Here is a 25800-nt window from a genome sequence, read left to right on the forward strand (position 1 = left end):
GTGTTCCCTACTCCAGGTTTAAATCCAGGAGCCTCAGGACCTTCCAGGTTTAAATCCAAATTCAGGAGCATCGAGGCATTCCCTGCTCCAAGTTTAAGCCCAAACCCAGGAGCCTCAGGGTGTTTCTGCTCTAAGTTTAAATCCAAACCCATGAGCCTTAAGGTGTTCTCTGCTCTAGATTTAAATCCAAACCCAGGAGCCTTAAGGTGTTCCCTGCTCCAGGTTTAAATCCAAACCCAGGAGTATCAAGGCATTCCCTGCTCCAGGTTTAAATCCAGGAGCCTCAGGACCTTCCCTGCTCCAGGTTTAAGCCCAAATTCAAGAGCCTATGGACTTTCTCTGCTCCAGTTTTAAGTCTAAATCCAGAAGTATCAAGGTATTCCCTGCTCCAGATTTAAATCCAGGAACCTCAAGATGTTCCCTGCTCCAGGTTTAAATCCAAGAGCCTCAAGGTGTTCCCTGCTCCAGGTTTAAATCCAAAGCCAGGGGCCTCAGGACCTTCCCTGCTCCAAATTTAACCCCAAACCCAGGAGCCTCAGGACCAGGTTTAATCCCAAACTCAGGAGCCTCAGGACCTTCCCTGCTCCAAATTTAACCCCAAACCCAGGAGCCTCAGGACCAGGTTTAATCCCAAACCCAGGAGCCTCAGGACCTTCCCTGCTCCAAATTTAACCCCAAACTCAGGAGCCTGCCAGGACGTTTTCCTCCAGCTGCTCCCAGGAGCTGCTGCCTGTGCCTGGCTTTGCTGAGCCTGTGTCCCCCCGAGCACAAAGAGTTTTTTGTGCCTCCTGCTCCCACGGTGCCCTTTGCACACTTGGCACAGATAAGCTGATCTGTTCATCCCCTGCAATTTCCTCTGGTCTCTGCTCCTCTGCAAACAGAGTTAAATCAGAGACAGATCACCCAGCTGGGCTGGAGAGAGTGGGAAGGGGTTTGGTGTCTGGGGAGGTTTGCCCAGAACTGGCAGGGGCAGCTCACACGGGTGGGTGTTACAAGCAAATTCTGATTTTTTCATGGGATTCTGGAGTGGTTTGGGGTGAAAGGGGCCTTAAAGGTCACCCCTGCCATGGGCAGCACATTTTCACTGTGCCAGCACGGCGTGGGCATTGCTGGCAGGTGGAGGCTGTCTGCTCCTGAGCTCTTCTGGGGGACTGTTTTGGGGGGTCAGGAGCTGGTTTTGGGGGGTCAGGAGCTGGTTTTGAGGGGTCAGGAGCTGGGTTTGGGGGGTCAGGAGCTGGGTTTGGGGGGTCAGGAGCTGGGTTTGGGGGGTCAGGAGTTGGTTTTGAGGGGTCAGGAGCTGGGTTTGGGGGGTCAGGAGCTGGGTTTGGGGAGCTGTTTTGGGGGAGCTGTATTGGGGGATCAGGAGCTGGTTTTCAGGAGCTGTTTTCAGGGACCTTTTTTTGGGAAACTGTTTTCAGGAGCTGGTTTTGAAGAGCTGTTTTCAGGAGCTGTTTTGGAGGATCAGGAGCTGTTTTTGAGGAGCTGTTTTCAGGAGTTAGTTTTGAGGAGCTGTTTTTGGGGAGCTGTTTTGGGGGATCAGGAGCTGTTTTCAGGAGCTATTTTGGGGCTCAGGAGCTGTTTTCAGGAGCTGTTTTGGGGGCTCAGGAGCTGGTTTTGGGGAGCTGTTTTGGGGGCTCAGGAGCTGGTTTTGGGGAGCTGTTTTGGGGAGCTGTTTTGGGGGATCAGGAGCTGTTTTCAGGAGCTATTTTGGGGGATCAGGAGCTGTTTTCAGGAGCTGTTTTGGGGGCTCAGGAGCTGGTTTTGGGGAGCTGTTTTGGGGGGTCAGGAGCTGTTTTTGGGGAGCTGTTTTGGGGGCTCAGAAGCTGGTTTTGGGGAGCTGTTTTGGGGGCTCAGGAGCTGGTTTTGGGGAGCTGTTTTCAGGAGCTATTTCGAGGCGCTCTCTCACCGATCTCCCCTGCCATCTCCCACCCTCACTTCCCCACCTCCCCCCGCCTCTCCCAGCCCATTTTTACATTTTTTGGGGTTTTTCCTCCCTTCCCTCCATCCCAGCCCTGACTTTTTCTCCTTTTCCCCGCAGGCCAAGATGACTGGAACGGAACCCGGCCCTCCCTGAAGGCCCCCCCAGCCCGGCCAGTCAAGGGGGGCTACAGGGAGCACCCCTACGGCCGCTACTGACCCCAAAACGGGGCCAAAAATCCCAATTTAGGAGCAAACCCTTGTTACTGGTTCTTGTATCTCCCGGGATTCCCGTTGCTTTACCCACAGCAGACAAGTAATTGTCTCCCTGTTTTTCTTCCTGGCCCCTTTTTTTCCTTCCACTCCATCCTCACCCTGTATGTAGTGACTTCTCCAGGTGAATTTCAATAGATTTAGAGGGGGAAAATTCTTAATTTTTATTATTTTTGGGGGGGTTTGTTGTTTTTTATTTTTTTGGAATTTTTTTTTTTTGTGTTATTTTTTTTGGGGGGGGGGGAGGTTTTGATTTTTTTCTTCTTCTTCAGTGTGTAGATGGCTTTTCTTTCTTTGTCGTTTTAGGTTAAAAAAAAACAAACAAAAAAAACCAAACTGTACCTTTTTTAAGGGGTTAAAAAAAAAAAAAAAAGACAAAAAAAACCACCAAACTAAAAACCAAGTTTAAAAATGTTAGTTTCCAAAAAGTGACGTGCTTTGCTTAGTTCTGAAATTAAGGTTTTGTTAAAAGTTTTAAAGTTTGTTTTAAAGGAACCCATTAAAGGTTGTAGTTGCAGAATCCCAAAGTAGGCTACATTTCAAAATTCAGGGTTATTTTTTTAAGATTTAAAATCATAATGTAACAGTAGTGGCTGCCACCATTAAAAAAAAAAACAAAAAAAAAAAAACCAAAAAAAAACCAAAAAATAACTTCAGATGCCAAACCTTTAAAAGGAGATTGCTGGTGAATCTTGAAGTTTAAATTTTAACCCAAAGGATCCTCCAAACAAATTAAATAGCATTTTCTAAAGAGAATTGACTTAAAAGGAAAAAAATTAGGTTGGTAAAAAATTGACTTTTCTTATGTGGATTTTGAAATCTAGCCCCCCGTGCAGTGTTGAGATATGCTTGGGAATATTTTTCCAGTGGAAAGGGATTTTAGTTTAATTCTAAATGAACAATTCTTAAGGGAAAAAAAACCCCAAAATATGGCTCAAATTGCCCAGTGTTTGATAGAAAGAATATTCCATGGTAGGCCTGTAAAATTCACATTTTTTGTTCCCCTTTGGGGCAGAAAATCTGCTGAAAATTCCAAACTCACCCCAAAAAAAATCCCAATTTCAAGCAGTCCCAGCCACTTCAAGTGTATCTCAGCACGAGCTTTGCATAAAAAGGGACACTGCAGCTGTAAAAATCAAACAAAAAAAAAACCAAAACAAAAAACCAGACAAAACAATCCCAAATTTCACTTTGTACATAAGATAAAGTCCTAATTGGATTTGTTACGCTGTCCTCCCACTCTGTTCTGGAAGAGAAAAATGCTACATTTTGTGTAAAGTCTGCCTAACTAGGTAGCTCAAAACGTGTCAAAATGTCTGTCTCAATCTGTCAATAAAGTTTAGTCCTTTTTTAATCAAAGTAAATGTGATGAATTGTCATTTGTTTTTGGAGGTTTTTCTTTTTTTTCAAACAACTTTAAATCCATGCTAAACTTAATTTCTCTTTTTTATTTATTATTATTATTATTTCTTTTTAAACCGTGGAGGCATTTCTAAAAAAATAATGGTGGTTTTTTTGGTAACTCTCATGACAAAACAAAAATTTATTTTAAAAAATATATGAAAAAGACCCCCAAAAAAATTGTTTTTCACCCCCTGGAAGTTGCTGAAAGCAGTTTTGAGGCAGAAATCTGAATTTGGAAAGCGTTTGATGGTTCTTTGCTTGATGATTCAGATTTCAGGTGGCCTCAGAGAATATTCCAGAGGTTTAAGTAGGAATGCTGAGAATTCCAAGGAAGTTGCTTTACCTCTAACCCCCCCTTGGCTAAGATGATGTTTCCAAGCAGCTTTTCCTTGGAAAAACCGCTTTAAAAATAATTTTTTTTTTTGTTGGTGGACAGTGCTGCAGCTGCTCCTTAAATCCTTTCGGAGAGGGTGTGGACATAGAGATATTTCATATATTTCTATTTAAAAATCAGTGCTTCTTGTTTTGTTATTTCCCATCCAACAGATGAATTTGGAATTTTAGGGGGAGAGGATTAAACTGCTCGGGGGTGAAAAATAGAATTTTAGGGAAAAAAAACAAAAAACCAAAAAACTGCAGCGCATGAACTGAGGGGAATATTTAAAATAATTAAAAAAAAAAAACACACACAAAAGTTGTATTTGTAGATTGTTATTAAATTGCAAATAACTGAATTTTCAACACTGGTTTGGAGTCAGCTTTCAGGGCATAATGTGATGAAAAGATCAGCCTATGCCCCCCCTTTTAAAGGAAAATTATCAGCAGGAGAAATCAGGATGTGTAAACCGCAAAGCCCAAAAAAAGGTAACCTAAATGTCTGATTTTAATATAGCACATTTCTCTTTTCCATAAACCTGTGACGTAAACTTTTTACCCAGCCGACCCTTCAGATGTTAATTTAATGTAAAAAGGGAAAAAAAAAAAACAAACAACCCAAAAGAAAAAAAAATTGTTTTAAATATAAACGTTTAAACCGACCCACGTGGCATAAATTAGCAATAACTTTTAATAATGTGCCCTTGGCAGATGCACTGGGATGGAATGTGGGCCAAAAGGAATCTTTAAATATCCTGGATTTTTTAAAGGATAAACGATGTAAAATGCACATGAATCCAAGCTAGTCCTGCTACTGCCAAAACAACAAAAAAAAATCAAAAAATAACCCCAAATTCTGCTCAGTTGTTTGAAAATACCAATTTTTAGCCCCCCCAGAATTGCTGTTTCCTGTGAAATGTCCATAGCTCAGCTGAAGTTGCATGTTTTACCTTCATGTGTAATTGCATGCAGGAATCTCTTTCTTTCTTTTCCCTCTTTTTTTTTATTTTTTAATTTTTTAAATTTTTTAATCTCTTTGTCAGGATCCTCACTTTTTTTTTCTTTGATTTGCAGGAATTTTGAGGCTGTGACTCAACGGGGTGAGGAGGAGGAGGAGCAGGGCCAGCACCAGCTGGGTGAGTTTTGGGGGATTTTTTTTTTTTTTACAACCCCTTGTTGAGTTCCCAACGTGGGGGTGGCACCATCTGAGCTGCTAAATTCCGATTTTTCCTTGGATCCACACCAAAAAAAAAAAAAAAACAAAATAAAAAGGGGAAGCTGCTTTCTTCAGGTCACAGCGTGGAGGGGGCTCCTGAGCTGAGTTTTTAGGGGATTTTAAGGGATTTTGGGATGCAGAGATTTCATGGAATCCCAGGCAGGCCTGGAAGGTGCTTCCCAAATTTGGGATTTATTCCTTTATGCTCCAGGAGCAGGGCGGGGTCTGGGAATGGCTCAGGAATTCCCAAAACCCAGGAAAATTCCAGGCTGCAGATCTTTTCTTGCCACTTCCACTTCTCATCCACAGATTCTGGAATGGGGATGTGGCTGCTGGGATTGGTTTTTATGGAATCCTGTCAAGGAATCTCCCACTGGGCTTTTTGGGGTTCAATTTCACCAGTTCCCACTGTGCTTTTTGGGGTTCGATTTCCCAATTCCTTCCCCCATCCCAAATTGCTCCAGCGCTTCCAGGGATGGAGCAGAGGAGATGCTTCCCTAAAAAAAAAATTAAATTCTCTTTGCTGCGTGGCTGGGAGTGGTTGTGGGGTGATCACGTCAGCAAAGGACACAATTCCTTCTCTATTTCCCTGTGGGATTCCTTTGGGAACAGCAAAGTGCTGCCCTGAGCTCCACAAATAAAAAGCACCAAGGAATCCAGCCTTGAAATGCTGGAAAAGCCCAAATCCTCAAGGAATCCAGCCTTGAAATGCTGGAAAAGCCCAAATCCTCAAGGAATCCAGCCTTGAAATGCTGGAAAAGCCCAAATCACCCAAGGATCCACCCTTAAAATGCTGGAAAAGCCCAAATCACCAAAGAATCCCCACTTGAAATGCTGGAAAAACCCAAATCACCCAAGGATCCACCCTTAAAATGCTGGAAAAGCCCAAATCACCAAAGAATCCCCACTTGAAATGCTGGAAAAACCCAAATCACCCAAGGATCCACCCTTAAAATGCTGGAAAAGCACAAATCCCCATGGAATCCCCCCTTGAAATGCTGGAAAAGCCCAAATCCTCAAGGAATCCAGCCTTGAAATGCTTTAAAAGCCCAAATCACCAAAGAATTCCCCCTTGAAATGCTGGAAAGGCACAAATCACCAAAGAATCCAGCCTTGAAATGCTTTAAAAGCCCAAATCCAAGCTGAGCAGGGGGAATAAAAGGATAAATTTAATTTTATAGTGGATCCTAAAGCTCCCAAAGGAGCTCCTCTTACCTCAGGAGCATCAGGAACAGGGAAGAGCCAATTTGTGGGGATGCTGCAGCAGGGAGTTCACCCTGAATCCCTGCACTTGAAAAGTGAATTTCCCTCCTGCCAGGAGGGAAATGATAACAGGCCTGGATTTGTTCTTATCAAATCCATCTTCATTTCCAGTGCAATTGGAACATCAATTTTTTTTTTTTTATTTTTTTTTATGGCAATGCACCAATCTTTCCCATTTCTCTCCTAATAGGCCCAGCTTTTAGATCAAGTGGAAAAGGTTTGATTGAGAATCATCTCTTAGGAAGCCATTTATTCCCAAATGGATCTGGTGATGCTGCCTTTGGAATATCCCAGCTCGTGCCTTGCTTTTTGTGGGATGCTGATGGCAAAGGATGGAAATGTGAATATATTGAAATCACTGGATGTGCTGGGAGTTTTTTGCAAACATTCCTTGGATCAGACAGCTCCCTCCCTCCTTCCTTCCCTCTCCCAGCACTTTTCCAGGCAGGATTAACCCTGGAGGCTGCCAGAACCCACCTGAGATCCCAAAATAACCCCTCAGCATCGGAATCAGCCAAACATTCCAGGCTGATGCAGGGATTTGGGAGGGATGGAGATTCCTGGGAGTCTTGAGTCACCTCAGGAACCTGGAGAACCTTCCCTTTCCTGCTGGAATTCTGCTCCCAAGTGCCAGGGATCTTCTCCTCCCCCTGTTTTCCCAAAGGGCTCATCCACATCTTGTCATTTGTAGGAATTTGGGCAAGACCCCCCCAGCCCAGAGAAAATCCCCTGTTGTTCTTGGCTCTGTTCACATCTCCTCTCTGGAAGTGTTTCCCCAACCAAATCCTGGTTTTGTCAGGAGAAACTCGGCTCTGGGATTGCCCTCCTGCCCCGTGGCTCAGCATTCCCATTTTCCCAGAATGGGAACAACTTCTCCAGCCTCCAGTGCAGCCCTGGGGTACAAAACCCCTGCCCTGAGCTGCCACAAACCTGGATTTTGTCCTCAGTGGGCAGTGAATCCCAGGAAAACCCTCCAGCTGCAATTCCAGAGGTGTCCCCAGAAGCTTTTCCTCATGCCCTGTCCATTCCTTCCCTCTGTTTTCCATGTTCTGTTTGGATTATTTCAATAAAGCCAGTGGCTCCCAGCTTCATTCCATGGAATCGTGGATTCAGGGAATGCTCTGGGCTGGGAGGGACCTTCAAGCTGCTCCAGGGCCGCCTTCCACCATCCCAACACTCCGGGGATGGGAATTTCACAGCTTTTCTTGGATTTTTTCCCCTCTCAGCCTCACGGAAAGCGCAGTGCTTTGATCTTTTTACCTCCAAAATTCCAGAGTTGGAGAGCGCAGCTGCATTCCCTGTCCACGTTTGAACAAATGGGAATTTTCTGCAGGAGCATCTGCCACCAGCAGAGCCAAGGAAAAAAAAACCAAACAGCTGGAATGTGCATTTTTACCTCCTTGACCCCTCCTGCTGCTCTCCCAAAGAAAATTTGGGATCAGGGAGGTTCCAGCAGCCTGGAGAGACCCAGGAGAGGAGAGGAAAGCAGGGAATGCTCCAGCTGGAGCTTTTGGGGAGGAAAATTTCTCAGGGAATTTGTCCTTCATGGATCAGGAATTTCTCCTTCATGGATCAGGAAATTCCACCTTCATGGATCAGGAATTTCTCCTTCATGGATCAGGAATTTCTCCTTCATGGATCAGGAATTCCTCCTCCATGGATCAGGAATTTCTCCTTCATGGATCAGGAATTTCTCCTTCATGGATCAGGGAATTCCTCCTTCATGGATCAGGAATTTCTCCTCCATGGATCAGGAATTTCTCCTTCATGGATCAGGGAATTCCTCCATGGATTGGGGAATTCGTCTTCATAGATCAGGAATTTCTCCTTCATGGATCAGGAATTTCTCCTTCATGGCTTAGGAATTCCTCTTCATGGATCAGGAAATTCCACCTAAATGAATTAGGGAATTCCTCCTTCACAAATCAGGGAATTTCTCCTTCATGGATCAGGAATTCTCCTTCATGGATCAGGAAATTTCTCCTCCATGGATGAGGGAATTCCTCCCTCATGGAACCTGCAGCACCTGGGATGAGCTGTGGGTGGTGAGGGGCAGGAATTCCTGCAGGCTGGACAGGGTCCATGAAGATGTTTTTCCCTCATTTTTCCCTCATTTTCCCTCATTTTTCCCTCATTTTCCCCTGCTGTGAGCACAGCTCAGCTGAGCCTTCCATCTGTTTCCAAGGGAATGTTTCTCCACGCTCCTTTTGCTCCTTTTTGCCAAGAGGGAGCCGATTCCAGAGGATCAGTTCGAACTTTTGTGTGCTGTGAGTGGAAAATGGGAATCCGCCAGGTTTTTTTGGGAGTGTTGGAGAACACCAGAGCCTCCCTTGGATCCTGGGAACTCCCTTGGATCTCCAGCTGCCTGTTGGAAAACTGCAATATAAACTGTTTCCTCATTTTACCGCTCAATTTGGGATTTTACCACTGATTTTGGACCAAAAAAGGTTCATCCGTCACATTCCAGATACATTTTTTTAGCCTGACTGGGTTTTTAGGGATGCCCTGGTACGTTCAGAGCATTCTCTTAAACATCAGGTGTCTGGCCACTCCTGATTTGTGGTGCTTTTGCACAGTCCCAGAATGGATTTAAGCTGGAAAAACCCTCCAAGCTCTGTGTCCCATCCTCAAAAAAAAAAAAAATTTAAAAAAATACCCAAAAAGCAGCAAAATTTTCACTTCGTGCAAATCCATCCGTGGTCATGCAAATGAGGGGTGTGGTCATGTAAATGAGGGGCGTGGCTTCGCCTTCGCGTTCCGCACCAGCTTGTCCCGCGCCGGCCGCCGTCGCGCCCCGCCCGCCATATTGTGCCCGGCGCAGGCGGAGCGGCGGCCGGCGATGGGTGAGGGCGGCGGGGCCCGGGGGGAAAGCGCGGCCGTGGTGGGGAGGAACGGGCGGAACGGGCCGGGGGAAACCCGCCCGGCAGCCGGCGGGGAGCGGGCGGGGCGGCGGGAGAGCCTCGCGGCTCGCCCCGCCCCGCCGCGGTGAGGGGGCGGCTCCCGCGCCGCGGCCTCGCCCGGAGCTCCTCAGAGCCCATCAGAGCTGCTCAGAACCCCTCAGAGCTCCTCAGAGCCCATCAGAACTCCCTCATAGCCCCTCAGAGCTGCTCAGAGCTCCTCAGAGCCCATCAGAACCCCCTCAGAGCCCATCAGAGCTGCTCAGAACCCCTCAGAGCCCATCAGAACTCCCTCATAGCCCCTCAGAGCTGCTCAGAGCCCATCAGAGCTGCTCAGAGTCCATCAGAACCCCCTCAGAGCTCCTCAGAGCCCATCAGAGCTGCTCAGAACCCCTCAGAGCTCCTCAGAGCCCATCAGAACTCCCTCATAGCCCCTCAGAGCTCCTCAGAGCCCATCAGAACCCCCTCAGAACCCCTCAGAGCCCATCAGAACCCCCTCATAGCCCCTCAAAGCTGCTTAGAGCCCTCTCAGAGTCCCCCAGAACCCCTCAGAGTCCCCCAGAACCCCTCAGAGTCCTCCAGAACCCCTCAGAGCTCCTCAGAGCCCATCAGAACTCCCTCATAGCCCCTCAGAGCCCTCTCAGAGTCCCCTAGAACCCCTCAGAGTTCCTCAGACCCCCCCCCCAGAACCCCTCAGAACCCTTCAGGATCGGGGAATGCTCCCGGTGCCTCCCCTGGTGCTCCCTTGCGGGTTCTGAGGAGCCCTGTGTGGTTTTTAAAGCTGCTGAGGGTCCCTCTCAGCTTTTGTGCAGCCCCATTGTGCCCCCAAATTTCTCCCTCAGAGCTGCTGTGACCCGCAGTGTTCTCTTGTGCCCCCAAATTTCTCCCCTACAGCTCCCCCAGAGCTGCTTTGACCCCAAATTTTACCCCCAAATTCCCCTTTACAGCCCCTACTGTGCCCCCAAATTTCTCCCTCAGAGCTGCTGTGACCTGCAGTGTTCTCTTGTTCCCCCAAATTTCTCCGTCACTCTGCCCCACAGCTCCTGTGCCCACAGTGTTCCCCTCCAGCCCCATTTTTGCCTCCAAATTTCTCCCTCAGAACTCCTGTGACCCACAGTGTTCTCCTCTAGTCCCCATTTGTGCCCCCAAATTTCTCCTTTACAGCTCCTGTGACCTGCAGTGTTCTTCTCCAGCCCCCTTGTGCTCCCAAATTTCTCCCCCAGAGCTGCTGTGACCCACAGTGTTCTCTTGTGCCCCCAAATTTCTCCCCCACAGCTGCTTTACCCCAAATTTTACCCCCAAATTCCCCTTTACAGCCCCTACTGTGCCCCCAAATTTCTCCCTCAGAGCTGCTGTGACCCGCAGTGTTCTCTTGTTCCCCCAAATTTCTCCGTCACTCTGCCCCACAGCTCCTGTGCCCGCAGTGTTCCCCTCCAGCCCCATTTGTGCCCCCAAATTTCTCCCTCAGAGTTCCTGTGACCCACAGTGTTCTCCTCTAGTCCCCATTTGTGCCCCCAAATTTCTCCTTTACAGCTCCTGTGACCCACAGTGTTCTCCTCCAGCCCCATTGTGCCCCCAAATTTCTCCCCTACAGCTCCCCCAGAGCCGCTTTGACCCCAAATTTTCCCCTCAAATTCCCCTTTACAGCCCCTACTGTGCCCCCACATTTCCAATTTCCCTCCTGAACCCCAAATTCCCCCCGGTCTGTGCCCTCACTGCTCCTCCAGAGCCTCCTCGGAGCTCCTGCACTTCCCAAAATCCATCCCAGCAGCTCCTAAACCAGCAGCTCCAGCTCTAGGACGGCGATTTTGGAGAATCCCCAGCTCAGCAGCAGCTTTAAACCTTTAACCCTCCCTGGAGATGGGTTTTTAAACCTTCAGCGCCAATTTTGTTGCTCCAGATGCAAATTCCAGAGCTGGAAACGATCCACCAGGAAAAGGAATGTGCCAGAGTTTCCTTCCCAGCTCAGATTTCACTTGGAAATGGGGATTTTTTAATTTTTTTTTTCATCCCTGAGGTTAACAGGATCCAGAGGAAGTTTGGAAAAGCTTGGGATGAGTTTTATGTGTGGAAAAGTTGAATTTGGGCTGACCCCATTGACCTCAGTGCTATCAAAACATAAAACAACAAATACCCTAAAAAATGTCTTTATCTTTCCCCATCTTAAAGATGTGGGAAATGTGGATTATCCTGGAGCAGTGAGCTCCAAAAATTAAATTCAGAAAAATTTGGATTGTCTTTTAGCAATGAGCTCCAAAAATTAAATTTTTATTATCCTGGAGCAACAAACTCCAGAAAAGAAATTTGGGGAAGTTTGGATTATCCTGGAGCGACGAGCTCCAAAAATTAAATTTGGAGAAATTTGGATTACCGTGGAGTGATGAGCTCCAGAAATTGAATTGTCCTGGAGTGACAAGCTCCAAAACTTAAATTTAGAAAAATCTGGATTGTCTTGAATGACGCGCTCCAAAATTTGAATTTGGGTTATCCTGGAGCAACAAGCTCCAAAAATTCAATTTGGATTATCGTGAAGCAACAAGCTCCAGAAATGAAATGTGGGGAAATTTGGATTATTGTGGAATGATGAGCTCCAGAAATGAAATTTGGGGAAATGTGGATTGTCCTGGAGTGATGAAGTCCGGAAATGAAATGGGGGGAAATGTGGATTATCCTGGAGTGATGAACTCTGGAAATGAAATTTGGGGAAATGTGGATTATCCTGGAGTGATGAACTCTGGAAATGAAATTTGGGGAAATGTGGGTTATCCTGGAGCAATGAGCTCTGGAAATGAAATTTGGAGAAATTTGGATTTTCCTGGAGTGATGAGCTCCAGAAATGAAATGTGGGGAAATGTGGATTGTCCTGGAGTGGTGAACTCTGGAAATGAAATGTGGATTGTCCTGGAGGCTCACAAGCAATGCTGATTAGCCATGCTAATTAGCCATGCTAATTAGCCCCCTCTGATGTGCCCGCAGTGCCGAGGGCGGCCCGCAGCCCGCAGTGACAGCAGCAAGGCCCATTCCCGGGGATGGCCGGGGGACGCCGGGGTCCCAACAGGAGCTCCTACTGCCGGAACCCCCTGTGCGAGCCCGGGGCTGCCGGGGCTGCCGGCCACTCCTCGGGAGCCTCGGTCAGCGGCGTGCGCTCCCGCACCAGGTACGGCACCGCGGGCTGGGGCTGGGGGCTCCTTCCTGCTGTTGGAGCTCCTCCTGGGCTCTGACCTTGGAGCTCATCCTGGTCCCTGACCTTACAGCTCCTCCTGGGCTCTGACCTTAGAGCTTCTCCTTGTCTCTGATCTCAGAGCTCGTCCTGTTGTCTGATCCTAAAGCTCATCCCATTCCTTGACCTTAAAACTCATCCCATTCTCTGACCTTAAAACTCATCCCATTCCCTGATCCTAAAGCTCATCCCATTCCTGTCTTAAAGCTCATCCCATTCCTTGACCTTAAAACTCATCCCATTCTCTGATCTTAAAGCTCATTCCGTTCCCTGATCCTAAAGCTCATCCCGTTCCCTGATCCTAAAGCTCATCCCATTCCTGTCTTAAAGCTCATCCAATTCCCCAACCTTAAAATTCATCCCATTCCTTCATATTAAAGCTCATCCCATTCCCTGACCTTAAAGCTCATCCTGTTCCTTGGTCTTAAAGCTTCTCCCATTCCCTGATCCTAAAGCTCATCCCATTCCCTGGCCTTAAAGCTCATCCTGTTCCTTCATCTTAAAGCTCTTCCCATTCCCTGATTTTAAAACTCATCCCATTCCCTGACCTTAAAGCTCATCCTGTTCTCTGATTTTAAAGCTCATCCCATTCCCCAACCTTAAAATTCATCCCATTCCTTCATATTAAAGCTCATCCCATTCCCTGATTTTAAAGCTCATCCCATTCCCTGATTTTAAAGCTCATCCCATTCCCTGATTTTAAAGCTCATCCCATTCCCTGATTTTAAAGCTCATCCCATTCCCTGATTTTAAAGCTCATCCCATTCCCTGATTTTAAAGCTCATCCCATTCCCTGATTTTAAAGCTCATCCCATTCCCTGATTTTAAAGCTCATCCCATTTTCTGACCCTAAAGCTCATCCCATTCCCCGATTTTAAAGCTGATCCCATTTTCTGACCCTGCATCCCTGGAAGTGTCCAAGCCTGGGCTGGATGGGGCTTGGGGCCGCCTGGGATAGGGGAAGGTGTCCCTGGCCATGCCCTGGGTGATCCTTGATGTCCCTTCCAGCCCGAGGCATTCTGTGATTCCATGATTTATCAGTCCTGAGGACCTGAATCACCATGAGTTTGGAATCTGGGCATTTCAGGGAGACAGCTCAGGCTCCTCAGGTTTTCCCCTCCCTCATGGCTTTATTTTAGGTTCTCCATCTCCTGTTTTAAACCATAGCCTGATCCCCCTGGATCCACACTCCACACTTAGAATTTCATTTGGGGATTTACAGCACCACTTTGCGCTCTGCATTTCCTTTGAGGCCCACACCCAGATTCCTTTGCCTGTTGTTATTTGGAGATTGCGGCTCAATCTGGGAAATGTGAATTCCCTTTGATCCAGAGGATCAGTCTGGGATCCTGTGCCTGCTCACACAGGAGGCGGCACCTCTGGCTAAACTCGTTTTTCCTCCTCAGGTGAACAGAAGGTGAAGAATGAACAAGGGCTTGTGTGTAATTGCTCTGCCTTTCATGTTCAAGCACTCTTAGATATGTAAACACCAATTTGAGCTCTGAAAGCTTCCAATTAATTAAGAGAGCCACTGAGTAGCACAACACAACCCTGGGTCTGAACAACACAGGGGGTTTCATATCAAACATCCTGGGTCCAAATATTGCTTTGGGTGGGCAGATCCCTGCCTGAAATTTGTGAAATTTGTGGTTTGTGCCAGCCAGCGATAGAGGGAGTTTCCCCATCAATCTCAGAGCTGTGAGGGGAGCTGGAGGACATTCCCCTGTTCACTCCTGGCTCCCCTGGCAGGAGTGGCTCAGGGACAGGCCTGTCCAGCCCCCCTCTGGCAGCTCAGACTGTCGTCCCCCTGCGGCACTGCAAGATCCCCGAGCTGCCCGTGGAGAGGAGCGTCCTGTTCGAGCTGCAGCTCTTCTTCTGCCACCTCGTCGCCCTCTTCGTCCACTACATCAACATTTACAAGACAGTGTGGTGGTACCCACCCTCCCACCCTCCTTCTCACACCTCCCTGGTAAGCACCAAAGGGCAGCTGGAGCTCCCAGGCTGTCTCTTGTCTCACTAAATGTAAAGTTTTAGAGATAATATTTGATAAAAACCTCATCTGACTCTTCATGGTTGCTCCTTCCATTCCCTGTTTCCCACATTTTGGGCTCTGGCTGTCTGCTTGGCCTTCTCTTGGAAGAGAGATTCTCCAAAGAGAATAACTTGGGACTTTCTGTGTTGAATGTGGGTTCCTGATGCTGATGGAAATGGAATTATTTTGGTTTTGTGCCCACAGAACTTTCACCTCATTGACTTCAACGTGCTGACGGTGACAACCATCGTCCTGGCACGGCGGCTCATCGGTGCTGTCGTCAAGGAGGTAAAGTCAGAGCTGTCCTTCCAGGAGATGTCCCTTTTGCCATTCCAAACCCCTCCATCCTTGCCTAAAGACCTCTGTGATACTCCCAAGTCAGAGGAGCAGAGAGCAGAGCTGAGCTCCCCAGATCCCTGCTCCTGCTGGGTCCTCCTCTGTATTTCTGGCTCAGCCAGACTGCAGTGGCTGATTCCCTCCTCCCTTTTGCCTCTTTTCCTGCTCTCTCCATCGCTCCAGCTTTCCCCAGGGAAGGGCCAGGGCTGCTCACTGTGGAAGCATCCCGTGGGGAGCAGTGCCAGGAGAATGTGCTGGGCACTGCTGACTCCCAGACCTTACCTAGAAACCCTCCTCACTCCCTGAGCGATGAATCCCAGATTCCAGAGGTTTTGGAGAGCCCAGATTCCACAGAAGGCCTCCCTGTCCTGCTGCCAGCTACGATTTCACACACTGAGTTTTCTCTTGAAGAAGAAGGAATGCCCAGCTCTGCTGTGTCCCACAGGCTTCCCAGAGTGGCAAAGTCTCCCTGCCCCGCTCCATCTTCCTGGTGGTCACTCGCTTCGCCGTCCTCACGGGCACTGGCTGGAGTTTGTGTCGCTCCATCATCCACCTCTTCAGGACCTACTCCTTCCTCAACCTCCTCTTCCTCTGCTACCCGTGAGTATCCCTGGCTCAGGGCTGGGGCATCCACCCAAAACCCACGGGAGGCTCCCTGCAGCCCTGTGTGGTTCTGAGCTGGGAGTCTCCAAGGCTTGCAGCAGCCTGGGCTTGTGGAAAGTGTCCCTGGCCGTGGGCACAGAGTTTATCCTGCACCACTCCCTCCTGCTGTGTGACATTCCATGGTGGCAGGACACATCTGTGACATTGACCCCTCTTTCAGCCTGATGTGAGCATTAATTATTGCTCATTATTGCTGCTGAAAAGGCTTGTGTGCTTTTCCCATGGCGCTCACAGAACTCAGGGCTTTGTTTTCCCTTTGTTCCTGGGCTCCTCTGCCAGGTGGAGGGATTCAAACAGCTCCTGGGTTTTGTTACCTATCAAAAGGAAATGTTTGGAGTGGAAATAGCTCCCTCCTTCCTGGTAGATGCAGGAGGAAACATCCACAGAGATTCCCTGCAGGAGGAAACAACCCCAGAGATTCCCTGCAGGAGGAAAAATCCCCAGAGATTTATTGCAGGAGGAAAAATCCCCAGAGATTTGTTACAGGAGGAAAAATCCCCAGAGATTTCCTGCAGAGGAAACATCCCCAGAGATTTGCTGCAGAGGGAACATCCCCAGAGATTTATTGCAGGAGGAAACATCCCCAGAGATTCCCTGCAGAGGGAACATCCCCAGAGATTTCCTGCAGGAGGAAACATCCCCAGAGATTTGCTGCCCGTGTTTGAGCTCAGAGCTCTTTTTGGGAGTTTCCCTTTGGAATCACGGAATCCCACACGGGTTTGGGATTCATCCAGTAGGGGCAGGGACACCTTCCACTATCCCAGGTCACTCCAAGCTCAGAGCCTCACAGGGAATTAGGGCTGGTGAGCCCGGCGGGGCGGGATGCAGCTCCTGAGCTCTGTGCCTTTGCAGGTTTGGGATGTACATCCCCTTCCTGCAGCTGAACTGTGACTTTCGGAAGGCGGGGCTCTTCGCCCAGGTGGCCAACATCGGCCCCAGGGACACGGGGGAGGTGGCAGCCCGGGGCAGGGACTACCTGACAGTGCTGAAGGAGACCTGGAAGCAGCACACGAGGCAGATGTACGGCATGGAGGCCATGCCCAGCCACGCCTGCTGCCTGTCCCCCGACCTCATCCGCAGCGAGGTGGAATTCCTCAAAATGGACTTCAACTGGCGCATGAAGGAGGTGCTGGTGAGCTCCATGCTCAGTGCCTACTACGTGGCCTTCGTGCCTGTGTGGTTTGTCAAGGTGAGGCCTGGCTGGGAGGTGACAGTGACACTGGGCTGTGGTGGCACGATGTCCTGCCTCGTGCTGGTTGAATTCTGAATGTCTGCTGGTAAATGGGGTGAGGCTGTCCCTGTCCCCTCAGGGGTTGGTGCTCCCTCAGCTGAGCGTGGGGAGCGTCAGGAGCTGCCTCCCTGGTTTTTGGGTGGTGATGATGGCACAAATATTTTGCAGGAATTCTCCATCCCCCAGTGCCATGTGGGCTCTTCTTTTCCAGGCAGGATCAACAGCTCCACGCAGAGCCCTCGTTTTACCTGCCTGCCCAGGTGCTTCGTGTGGTGATGCCTTGGGCAGGTGAGGCTGTCCAAAGGTGTCCCACAGTGTCCAAACCCTGTCCCACCTTCCTGTCCCCCCAGAACACTCAGTACTACGACAAACGCTGGTCCTGCGAGCTCTTCCTGCTGGTTTCCATCAGCACCTCCGTGATCCTCATGCAGTACCTGCTCCCTGCACGCTACTGTGACCTGCTGCACAAAGCTGCAGCACACCTGGGCTGCTGGCAGAAGGTGGATCCAGCCCTCTGCTCCAACGTGCTGCAGCATCAGTAAGGAATTCTCTCCTGGAGCCTTCCTTTTGCTTGGGTGGGTGTGGAGATCAGCCTCAAAGTAAACCAGAGAAAAATGAGAGTAGAGTTGCTGGCTGAGACACATCCAGCAGCACAGACACTCTGGGCACTGTCCCCTGGCAAGCAGAGCAGATTTTTGGCAAGGTGCCTGCTGCTCCTGGCCACAGCTACCTGCAGTTTGTCACTGCCGTGGTGACAATTCCAAACAGGGAGCAGAATTCCCATGCTCGGAGAGGCAGCAGAGCCCCATGGAGATGGGATTGAGGTGTCTCCTGTTCCCTGCAGGTGGGATTGAGGTGTCTCCTGTTCCCTGCAGATGGGATTGAGGCATCTCTTGTTCCCTGCAGGTGGACTGAGGAGTGCATGTGGCCTCAGGGAGTGCTGGTGAAGCACAGCAAGAACGTCTACAAGGCTGTGGGCCACTACAACGTGGCTGTGCCCTCGGATGTCTCGCACTTCCGATTCCATGTGAGTGCCCCTCGCCTTCCTGGGAGCAGGGGGAGCTCTGTAGGATCTTCCTGGGAGCAGGGGGAGCTCGGCAGGATCAGTTTTGTGGTCCTGGTGCCCTGGGAGGGGGTCAGTGCCCAGCCCTGTGCCACGAGAGTGACTCCATCCAGAGCCATCCTCACATTCCTCACCTGAAGTTTCACCTCCTGCCTGGTGCCTCACCCCGTTCTCCCACAGTTCTTTTTCAGCAAACCACTGCGAATCCTCAACATCCTGATCCTGCTGGAAGGAGCTGTCATCTTCTACCAGCTCTACTCGCTGATTTCCTCGGAGAAGTGGCACCAGACGATCTCCCTGGCTCTGATCCTCTTCAGCAATTACTACGCCTTCTTCAAGCTGCTGCGGGACCGCCTGGTGCTGGGCAAAGCCTACTCCTATGCTGCCAGCAGGGACTCAGAGCAGAAGTTAAATTAAAACAATTGCACTGATGCTCTCGGCCTATTACAGAACAAACAAAAACGAGAAACCCTCAGAGCTTTGTATTTTTGTTACCACAGCTTTTTTTTGTTGGTGTTGTTTTCTTTGATAACTGATGTAATTAAAAGGAAAAAAAAAAACATATTTTTTTACTCTCAACAAGTTGTTTTTGTGTGTTTGTTGTTTGGCTCCACCTCCACTAAAAGGTTTGCTGCTGTTTGGGTGTGAGGAGGGGTTTTTCGAATGGTGCTGAGGTTTGACAGGGGTGGGGTGGGAGGAGGAAGGTGAGAGTTACAGTAAATGTGTTAAAACCCCCAGCTGGGTTCCTTAGGAGGGGGTAAACCCTCATCCCGTCCTTTTGGGGGTCCCAGGAGGGGGTAAACCCTCATCCCGTCCTTTTGGGGGTCCCCAGGAGCTCCTGTGCCCCTCCCCGTGCTCTGTGTAGGGAAAGGTGATGTCATTTCTCTGAAATGTTTTATTTTCAAATTGCTGGGCCCTGCTTTGAGGGGTCCCCCGGGGATGTGGGGCACGGGGGGAGCCCCAACCGCTCCGGGCCGGGTGTTCTCCCCAGGCTCCTCCTGCCCAACCGCCCCTCAGGGTCTGGGGGGGAGGAGGAGGAGGAGGAAGAGGAGGAGGAGGAAGAGGAGGAGGAGGAGGAGGAAGAGGAGGAGGAAGGGGCGCAGCGCATCCTCGAGAGCCCCGGTCCGGGCCCGTCCGCGCTACCGGGAGCAGCGCCCGTGCGGGGGCTCCGGGCTCCCCCTGCCCGCGGGAGGGTCCCGGGGGGGTCCCAAAAGGGGTTCCGAGGGTCCCAAAAGGGGTTCCGAGGGTCCCAAAGGGGTCCCGGGGGGCTCGGGGGGGTCCCGGGTCCGGCCTTTGTTCCCGCAGAGCCCCGCGGCCGCCAGGGGGCGCCCGGCGCGCGCGCTCCCGGTCCCGAAACCGATCCCGATCTCCTGATACCGATCCCAATCCTGATCCCGGTCCCGAAACCGATCCCGATCTCCTGATCCCGATCCCGATCCTGTCCCGGTCCCGATCTCCGGATCCCGATCCTGATCCCCGCCCCCATCCCGATCCCGACTCTGACCCCGGTCCTCATCCAGGTCCCGGTCCCGATTCCCATCCCGATCTCATTTCGGTTCCGGTCCCGGTGCTGCTCCTGGTCCCGATCCCGACACCGCTCCCGATTCAGCCGCGGCCACACTGAGGGAATTTTTGCCGCTGGAAGCGGAGATCAAACACCGGAGCGGGTCCGGGGGAACCGGGACCGGGAGCAGAACCGGGATCAGGACCAGCACAGGACCGCGACCAGTCGCAGCACCGTCGGTGGCGCTGGGAAGGGCAAAGGGGGTGTCGGTGTCCGGCAGAGCCCCGGGGAGCGGCGGGGACGGGGCAGCACCAAAGGCACCGGAGCGGAGCCGCCGCCGTTCCTCAGCGCTGCCGCCAGCGGGGCAAAGGGCGAGGAAGAGGAAGGAGCAGCGGGAATAGCGAAGGCTGGAGGGGAGCCAGACGCGGCGACCCCACGGGATTGTGCCTTCCCTCACCCCCAGCCCACCCCCGCACCGGGACCGGCACCGGGACCGGCACCGGCAGGGAGCGGGACCCCCCATTCCCGGGGACACGGAGGGGCTCCGCTGCTTGCACCCCCTGCGGGTCTGGGGGGCACAGAGCGGCCCCGGCCTGTCCCGGTTTCCCGTGTGACCCCAGCAGGACCGAACCCGGTGTCCGGCCGGGATTTCCAGCGGGTGGGGCGGGGGGTGATGTCGGGGCCCCGGCCCCTGCCCAGCGCGGCGGGAGGAAACGGCCGTGTCCAGCCTTTCCCGAGGATGAGGATTTCCTTCCTCCCATTGAGCGGGGACCCTGGGGTTAGCACGCAGCCACAGGACGGGGGGCCTGGCTGGGAATTGGGGGGCAGAGACCCCCGACACAGCCCTGGGGACATCTCCCTTATTCCCCTCTGCCTGACCGCCACCCCGAGAATGATTTGGGGGGGGAGAGGGGGAGCGGGCACATGATGGAGACACGCAGCCATTTCCTCCTCTCCTTCCCTTTCTCCCACCCTGAGAACGCTGCGGAGATTTCGGGGGCGAGAAGAAGCTGGACACGGGGGATTTTTGGCTTTCCCAGAAGCGCCGTCCCGCAGCCGGGAAGAGCCGGTACCGGGAGCGGTGACGCGTCTCATTTCCCTCCAACCGGGGCTTTCCCAGGGCCCCCGGGGCAGGGATGATGTCCCGGGGGAGAAATCCCGGTGGGAATTCCCCTGGCGGCACCACGGAGGTGGCTCCGCTGGGAGGATTCAGCTGCCGCGGCCACGCCGGGGGTCGCGGGCTGCCCGCCGGGGGTCCCGGGCTCCATCTGCCGCTCCCCGCGGCCGCTAATCCCGGGATTAGCCGCCAGATGCCGGGGGCAGGTTTGCCGCAGGTAACCGGGATCCCTGGGGAGGAGGCGATGACATCGAAGTGCAGGAATTGTCCCCAATCCCACCCCGGGACACATCCTGGGGTGTCCCCAAGCCCAGAACCCCAGCAGAGCGGCCAGGCTGGAGCAAAATTCCCGGCAGAAATTCCCTCCATGTGCACACCCAAAACGGGAAAGCTTCACCCTCCTGCTGCCCGCCGGGAATCCCCTCCCGCTGCCCAGAGGATGCAGCTGATGGGAAGTGGTTGTTTTTCCCCTAAAAACTCGTCTCAGCGTTCCTGGGAAACCGCGGCTCCCACCCTTATCCCGCCAATTCCTGCTGCTCCCAGCCCAGCTCGGCACGGACGAGGGATTGCTGGGTCCTGGATTTCTGGGTGATCCTGGATTTCTGGGTGATCCTGGATTTCTGGGTGATCCCGGGTTGCTGCACCCCGGATTTCTGGGTGATCCTGGATTTCTGGGTGATCCTGCAGCTCAACTCCCTCACCGGGGACCTGCCAGACACCTCCCAGCTCCTCCTCATCCACCCCAAGCCCCCAGCCCACCCCTGGCTGCTTCACTGCCAAATCCAGCATCCAGCAGCTCCTGATGTGGATGAGAAAGTGGGAAGGGACAGGAGCATCCCCCCAAACCAAAGGGGATCCCAGCTGAGCTGTGCCACCCTCTATCCAGAGACTGGCAGCTTTAATTCCTTCCTAATAAATAATTTTTACATTAATAAAGCCAAATCCCCCAAGTGGTTAATTAAGGATTCATTAGCTCACTGTCATCTCACACTGCAGCAGGTTTGGGGTGAGACCAAAGTGGGGAAAAGCATCAGGGGGGGGGAAATATCCCAGTGCTGATCCCGTCAGCATTTCCCGGGCTGGGGAACCCCTGAGCATCACCCCGGGCCCAGAGCCGCGGGGGGACACCCAAATTTTGGAGATGCTGAACTGAGCTGAGCCGGCCACAACCACCCCGACCTCACCCAGCGCTCACCTGGCCAAAACCAGGACAGGCCCCGTCCTGCCGTAATTACAAACCCTTCATTAACATACGCGCGTCCTCATTAATTACACACACGTCCTCATTTGCCCATTCAAACAAACCCGCGGTGGGGACTCAGGAGCTGGAGGGGACCCCCGGCCTCTCCCATCGCCCGCAGCACCCCCGGGCCCCCGCGGGGACCAGATGGCGACTCAGCGGCGGGGCCAGATGGATCCTCCCGCCCGTCATCCCCCTCCGCTCCCCCTGGAAATATTGAACAGCTCCGATCCCACCCGGGCCGCGGCTCCCGGTGCTCCCGGAGCTCCTTTGCTCCTTTGGGGACACCGGGGTGACATCCTCGGCACGGGGGATGCGGTCCCCGGGGCGATTGGAGAGGAATGTTCCCGGTGATCTGAGCTGGAGGTGCTGAAAGGCGGCGAATGGAGGTTCTGGAGAGTGTTGGGACATTTCCCAAAAGTTGTGGAGAAGAGGGGGGGCAGCGTCAGGAATGTCGCCCACCCCCCAGGTGGGTGTCAGGCTCTGTGCTGGCCCCATCCCAGAATGAGCCCTAAAAGTCACCACAGAAGTCCAAAAGGACGTAAAAAAACCCCAACCCGCCCTACTCGGAACCCCAGGAGGTTCTGAGTGCTCGCTTGGGTGTCCCAAGGGTCCCGTTCCCCGATTTTGGGATCTCCCACGAGGCTGCGAGTGCCGAGGCGCGGCTGACACGGGACACGCCGGGACCTGCAGCCCACGAGGGGCGTTTGCAGCCGGGCACGGGCGAGTTTCGGTCCCTCCCCGCTGGGACAACGTGCCCCGGGACAGCTCCGGGCCGGGACCAGCCTTCCTCCCGCCGCCACCGCTGCGGCCTCCAGCCTTTCCTCCAGCCTTTCCTCCGCTCTTCCTCCGCTTTTCCGCCGGGCCCGGAGCCGGGGCTGCCTTCCTGCCCCGGTCCCGCTTCCTGCCCGCTCAGCATTCCCGGCTTTTCCATCTCCCGAGCTCCACACAGCGGGATGTGGCCTCCACGCGTGTCCCCAACCGCTGTCCCAGCTCCCTGCGCCCTCCTCGATCCTCCCCAAAGCTCCACGCGGGACTTGTCCCCGGGGGTGCCCGTTCCACCCTTCCATCTCAGCGGGAGAAGCACCGAGCGGAGCGAACCTGCCCCCGGGAGCAGCGATTGCCCCATCCCGATCCCTTTTTGGGGATGTCCCGCTGAGCCGGGTCCTGACCCCCACTCCACGCAGGGCGCTGGGGCTGTCCAGGAGCATCCCCACGCCCCCGCCGCGTGGGGTTTGGGGTGCTGAGAGCCCCGGGGTGCTCTGAGGGCAGGGCAGGTGGAGGGTGTCCCCCAGAACCGGTCGGACGCGCGGGGCCGTGACTCAGCCCGGTGGTGGCAGGACGGGACCTGCGTGGGGCCCAGTCAGCCCTGAGCGAACAGGGAAGTGAAAAATTGTCCTTTTCCTTCCTCCCGCCGAGCTGGGTGTCACCGCCTTGGGGTGGGTGACCTTCCCCTGCACTCCGCTGCCTCGGGCATCCCCCCCGCTCCCTCCGGCTCCGGGTGCGGGCTGGGCCGGGCTCCTTATCTCCCTCGCGGGCTGATGCAAGCTCTGCTCGCTCTGCCGCTCCCCAGGGCCGTGCTGTGGGTGCTGTCACCTTCCCCCGAGGATTCGCCGCTCCCTGGGGCTGCCACCCCCTCCTGGGCATCACCCAGGCCGAGAGCAGCGCGGGTGTCGCCGCGGGGCCGGGAGGGTGTTGGGAGCGCTCTGCTCCAGCCAGGAATAAGTGGATTAGGAGCCGATCTCCTTATCGCTGCTGGCAGCCTCACCAGGGCCGCGGGATGGGGACAGTGACGGGGACAGCGGTGGGGACACTCAGGGGTGGAACGCGGCCACCCTGCGCTGCCAGCCGGGGCTCGGCTGCCTGCTGCTCCCAGGGATGCGCCATCCCGGCTCTAATGAGGCTGGACTGTTAATTAGTCAGTGTCAATTTATGCTAATTAGCCGGGGGGGAGTGGAGACACCGATGGCTCTGCCACCTGCCGGGCTGGGGGGACACGCGTGGGGCTGAAGGTGTGGGGTGCTCCCAGCCCTGCCTCGCCTTCCCTGCCCGCAGGAAGCCCCAGGGGGTTCCAAACCGCCCTGGAAACCCCCGCGCTGGGATTTCCTCCCTCTTCCCGAGCCTCTTTGCAGGAATTTCGGAGGGAAAAGGATGGGAAACACGGATTCCACCAAGGAACGAGCCCCTCTCCGGCAGGGACGGAGCAGCTCCGTTGTTTACTCAATCCACCTCCTGCTGCTGTTGGTTCCTGGGGTTGTTTCTCCTTCTGCAGACAGGGCTGTGACCGCAGAAACAAAGGCAAAACTTTAATCCTGCAAATCCTCCTCTCTTCCCAGCCAAGGCCGCGGTTGTTTGTCCCTCTCCGAGGGGTCGGACACCGCCCGGGGGCTGCCCGGGGGCCGCTCAACCGGAGCGCGGAGCAGCTAAAAATATCCCCGCGGCTTCACGGAGGTGCTGCAGCCGCAATCAGCCATGCAAAAGAGACAGAAATTAAATCAGCCGCATGCGACAGGAGCTGTTAACCCCTGACGTGTCCCCCCGGCACCGCGTGGGTGGCGGGAGGGGGACACGGGGTGCTCGGAGCGTGGGGAGCGATGTCCGTGTCCCCCCCCCGGCTCGCTGCCATCTGCTCGGGGTGTGTTAAAGGCGAGGAGGAGCTGCGGAAAAACCAGGTCAGGGCTGGGATGGCAGCGCCGGGGCGAGGCTGAGCCCGCCCGCGGGGACGGTGCCACCCGCCCGTGCCACCAGCGGGACGCTGCGGTGGCACCGAGAGAGCGGCCGCGACTCTTTGGGATGTCCCACGGCGTTCCCACATCCTGCTGCCAGCAGCCCCGTGCCACCCCTCAACCTGCCCGTGCCACCCAAACACCGCCAGCCCCCCAAAATCTGGGCAGCCAGAGCAGCGCAGCCCTTCCCTCCATCCCTCCCGGTGCCCACCCGTGCCCGCCCCGGTGCATTGCGAGCCCCCGCGGCAGCTGCCTGCATTTCATGCATTTTTAAGGAGAAGAAGGTTAGTGGGTCACTCCAGCGCCGCAGGCTTTTCTCCAGCCGAGCTGCTCCGCTGCCAAACGCGGCCGGGCTGGCGGCGCGGGGGCTGGGCCGGTGGGCACCGCCAGCCTGGCACGGCCACCCCGAGCCACCCCCGGTGTCCCCACGGCTGGGAGGAGCGGGATGCGGGATGCTGTTCCCAGCAGGCAGCGATTTTGGGGGTGGGGGGTCTCTGAACCCCCCCCCCGTGGTGCTGTGGGGAGGCAGCACCCCGAGGTTCGGAGTCCTGGAGAGGTAAAACAGCCGAGAGTTCAAAGTTAAACGGAGCCAAAGCGCCTCCGAGCCAAAACAAACAGCGGCGGCTTTTGTGGCACCCGCAGGGCCCCCCCGAGCCCTGCCCGCCCCTCCCGGGGCGCTGCACCCCCGGCACCCCGCAATGGGGCGAGCCCGCACCGGGGAAGCCACAGATGAGGGAGAGGGGTGAAGGCGGCTTTGGGGTGGTGCCAGATATGGGGTGAAGGCGGCTTTGGGGTGGTGCCAGATGTGGGGTGAAGGCGGGTCTGCGGGTACCCAAATGTGGGGTGAGCCCACACCTGGGAAAAGGCAGATCTGGATAAAAGCAGATGTGGGGTGAACCCAGACCTGGGAAGAGCCAGATGTGAGGAGAATCCTGATGTGGGGTGACCCCAGGTGTGGGGTCACGGATTAAACCAGGTGTGGGGTGAACCCAGGGCTGGGTGGACCCAGAGCGGGGAGAAGGCAGACCTGGGTGAAACCAGATGTGGGGTGAACCCAGACACGGATTAAACCAGATGTGGGGTGAACCCAGACCTGGGAAAAGCCGGATCCCAGATGTGCACAAATCCAGATGTGGGGCGACCCCAGAATGCGGCCGAGCCGGCCCTGGGTGCGATGGCAGCGCTGCAGCCCCGTGTGCCCCGGCTCCCCCCGGTTCTCCCGCACCCCCCGATCCCCCCGCACCCCCATCCCCGCATCCCCCCGCGCTGCCGTTGCCATGCCCACGGCCACGCAAGTCTGCCCGAGCTGCATCCGCCGCCGCA

General features: G+C 53.8%; 2 protein-coding genes and 1 long non-coding RNA gene across 6 annotated transcripts in view; 2 read left to right on the forward strand and 1 right to left on the reverse strand.

Annotated features, from left to right (window-relative positions):
- KHDRBS1 (KH RNA binding domain containing, signal transduction associated 1) overlaps nucleotides 1-6811 on the forward strand; it is a 20375-nt gene extending 13564 nt beyond the window's left edge. The window contains exons 9-11 of one of the 2 annotated variants that reach the window (XR_012051787.1): nucleotides 2039-2233; nucleotides 5044-5105; nucleotides 6639-6811. Coding sequence is in view for 1 of the 2 variants with exons in the window: in XM_030290306.4 (XP_030146166.4) it covers nucleotides 2039-2136 (98 nt within the window). In the remaining variant the exon portion in view is untranslated. Of the gene's footprint in view, nucleotides 1-2038; nucleotides 2547-5043; nucleotides 5106-6638 lie in introns of those variants that run through there. The other variant, XM_030290306.4, reaches the window with a different exon arrangement.
- Nucleotides 2157-18472, forward strand: TMEM39B (transmembrane protein 39B). Of its 3 annotated transcripts, XM_041720684.2 has the most exons (10): nucleotides 2157-2233; nucleotides 5044-5105; nucleotides 12322-12502; nucleotides 14315-14534; nucleotides 14802-14885; nucleotides 15379-15533; nucleotides 16449-16785; nucleotides 17178-17365; nucleotides 17734-17854; nucleotides 18071-18469. In XM_041720684.2, the coding sequence occupies exons 3-10, from the start codon at nucleotides 12375-12377 to the stop codon at nucleotides 18305-18307; spliced, it is 1470 nt and encodes a 489-aa protein (XP_041576618.2). In that variant the 5' UTR covers nucleotides 2157-2233; nucleotides 5044-5105; nucleotides 12322-12374; the 3' UTR covers nucleotides 18308-18469.
- Nucleotides 18473-23920: 5448 nt separating this feature from the next.
- Nucleotides 23921-25195, reverse strand: LOC140680488 (uncharacterized). Its single transcript, XR_012051840.1, has 2 exons — nucleotides 24689-25195; nucleotides 23921-24205 (listed from the first exon to the last, which is right to left on the reverse strand). It is a non-coding gene; the product is annotated as an uncharacterized lncRNA (long non-coding RNA).
- Nucleotides 25196-25800: the final 605 nt, after the last annotated feature.

Source organism: Taeniopygia guttata, chromosome 23 (assembly GCF_048771995.1).
Source record: "Taeniopygia guttata chromosome 23, bTaeGut7.mat, whole genome shotgun sequence".
Lineage (NCBI taxonomy): Eukaryota > Metazoa > Chordata > Aves > Passeriformes > Estrildidae > Taeniopygia > Taeniopygia guttata.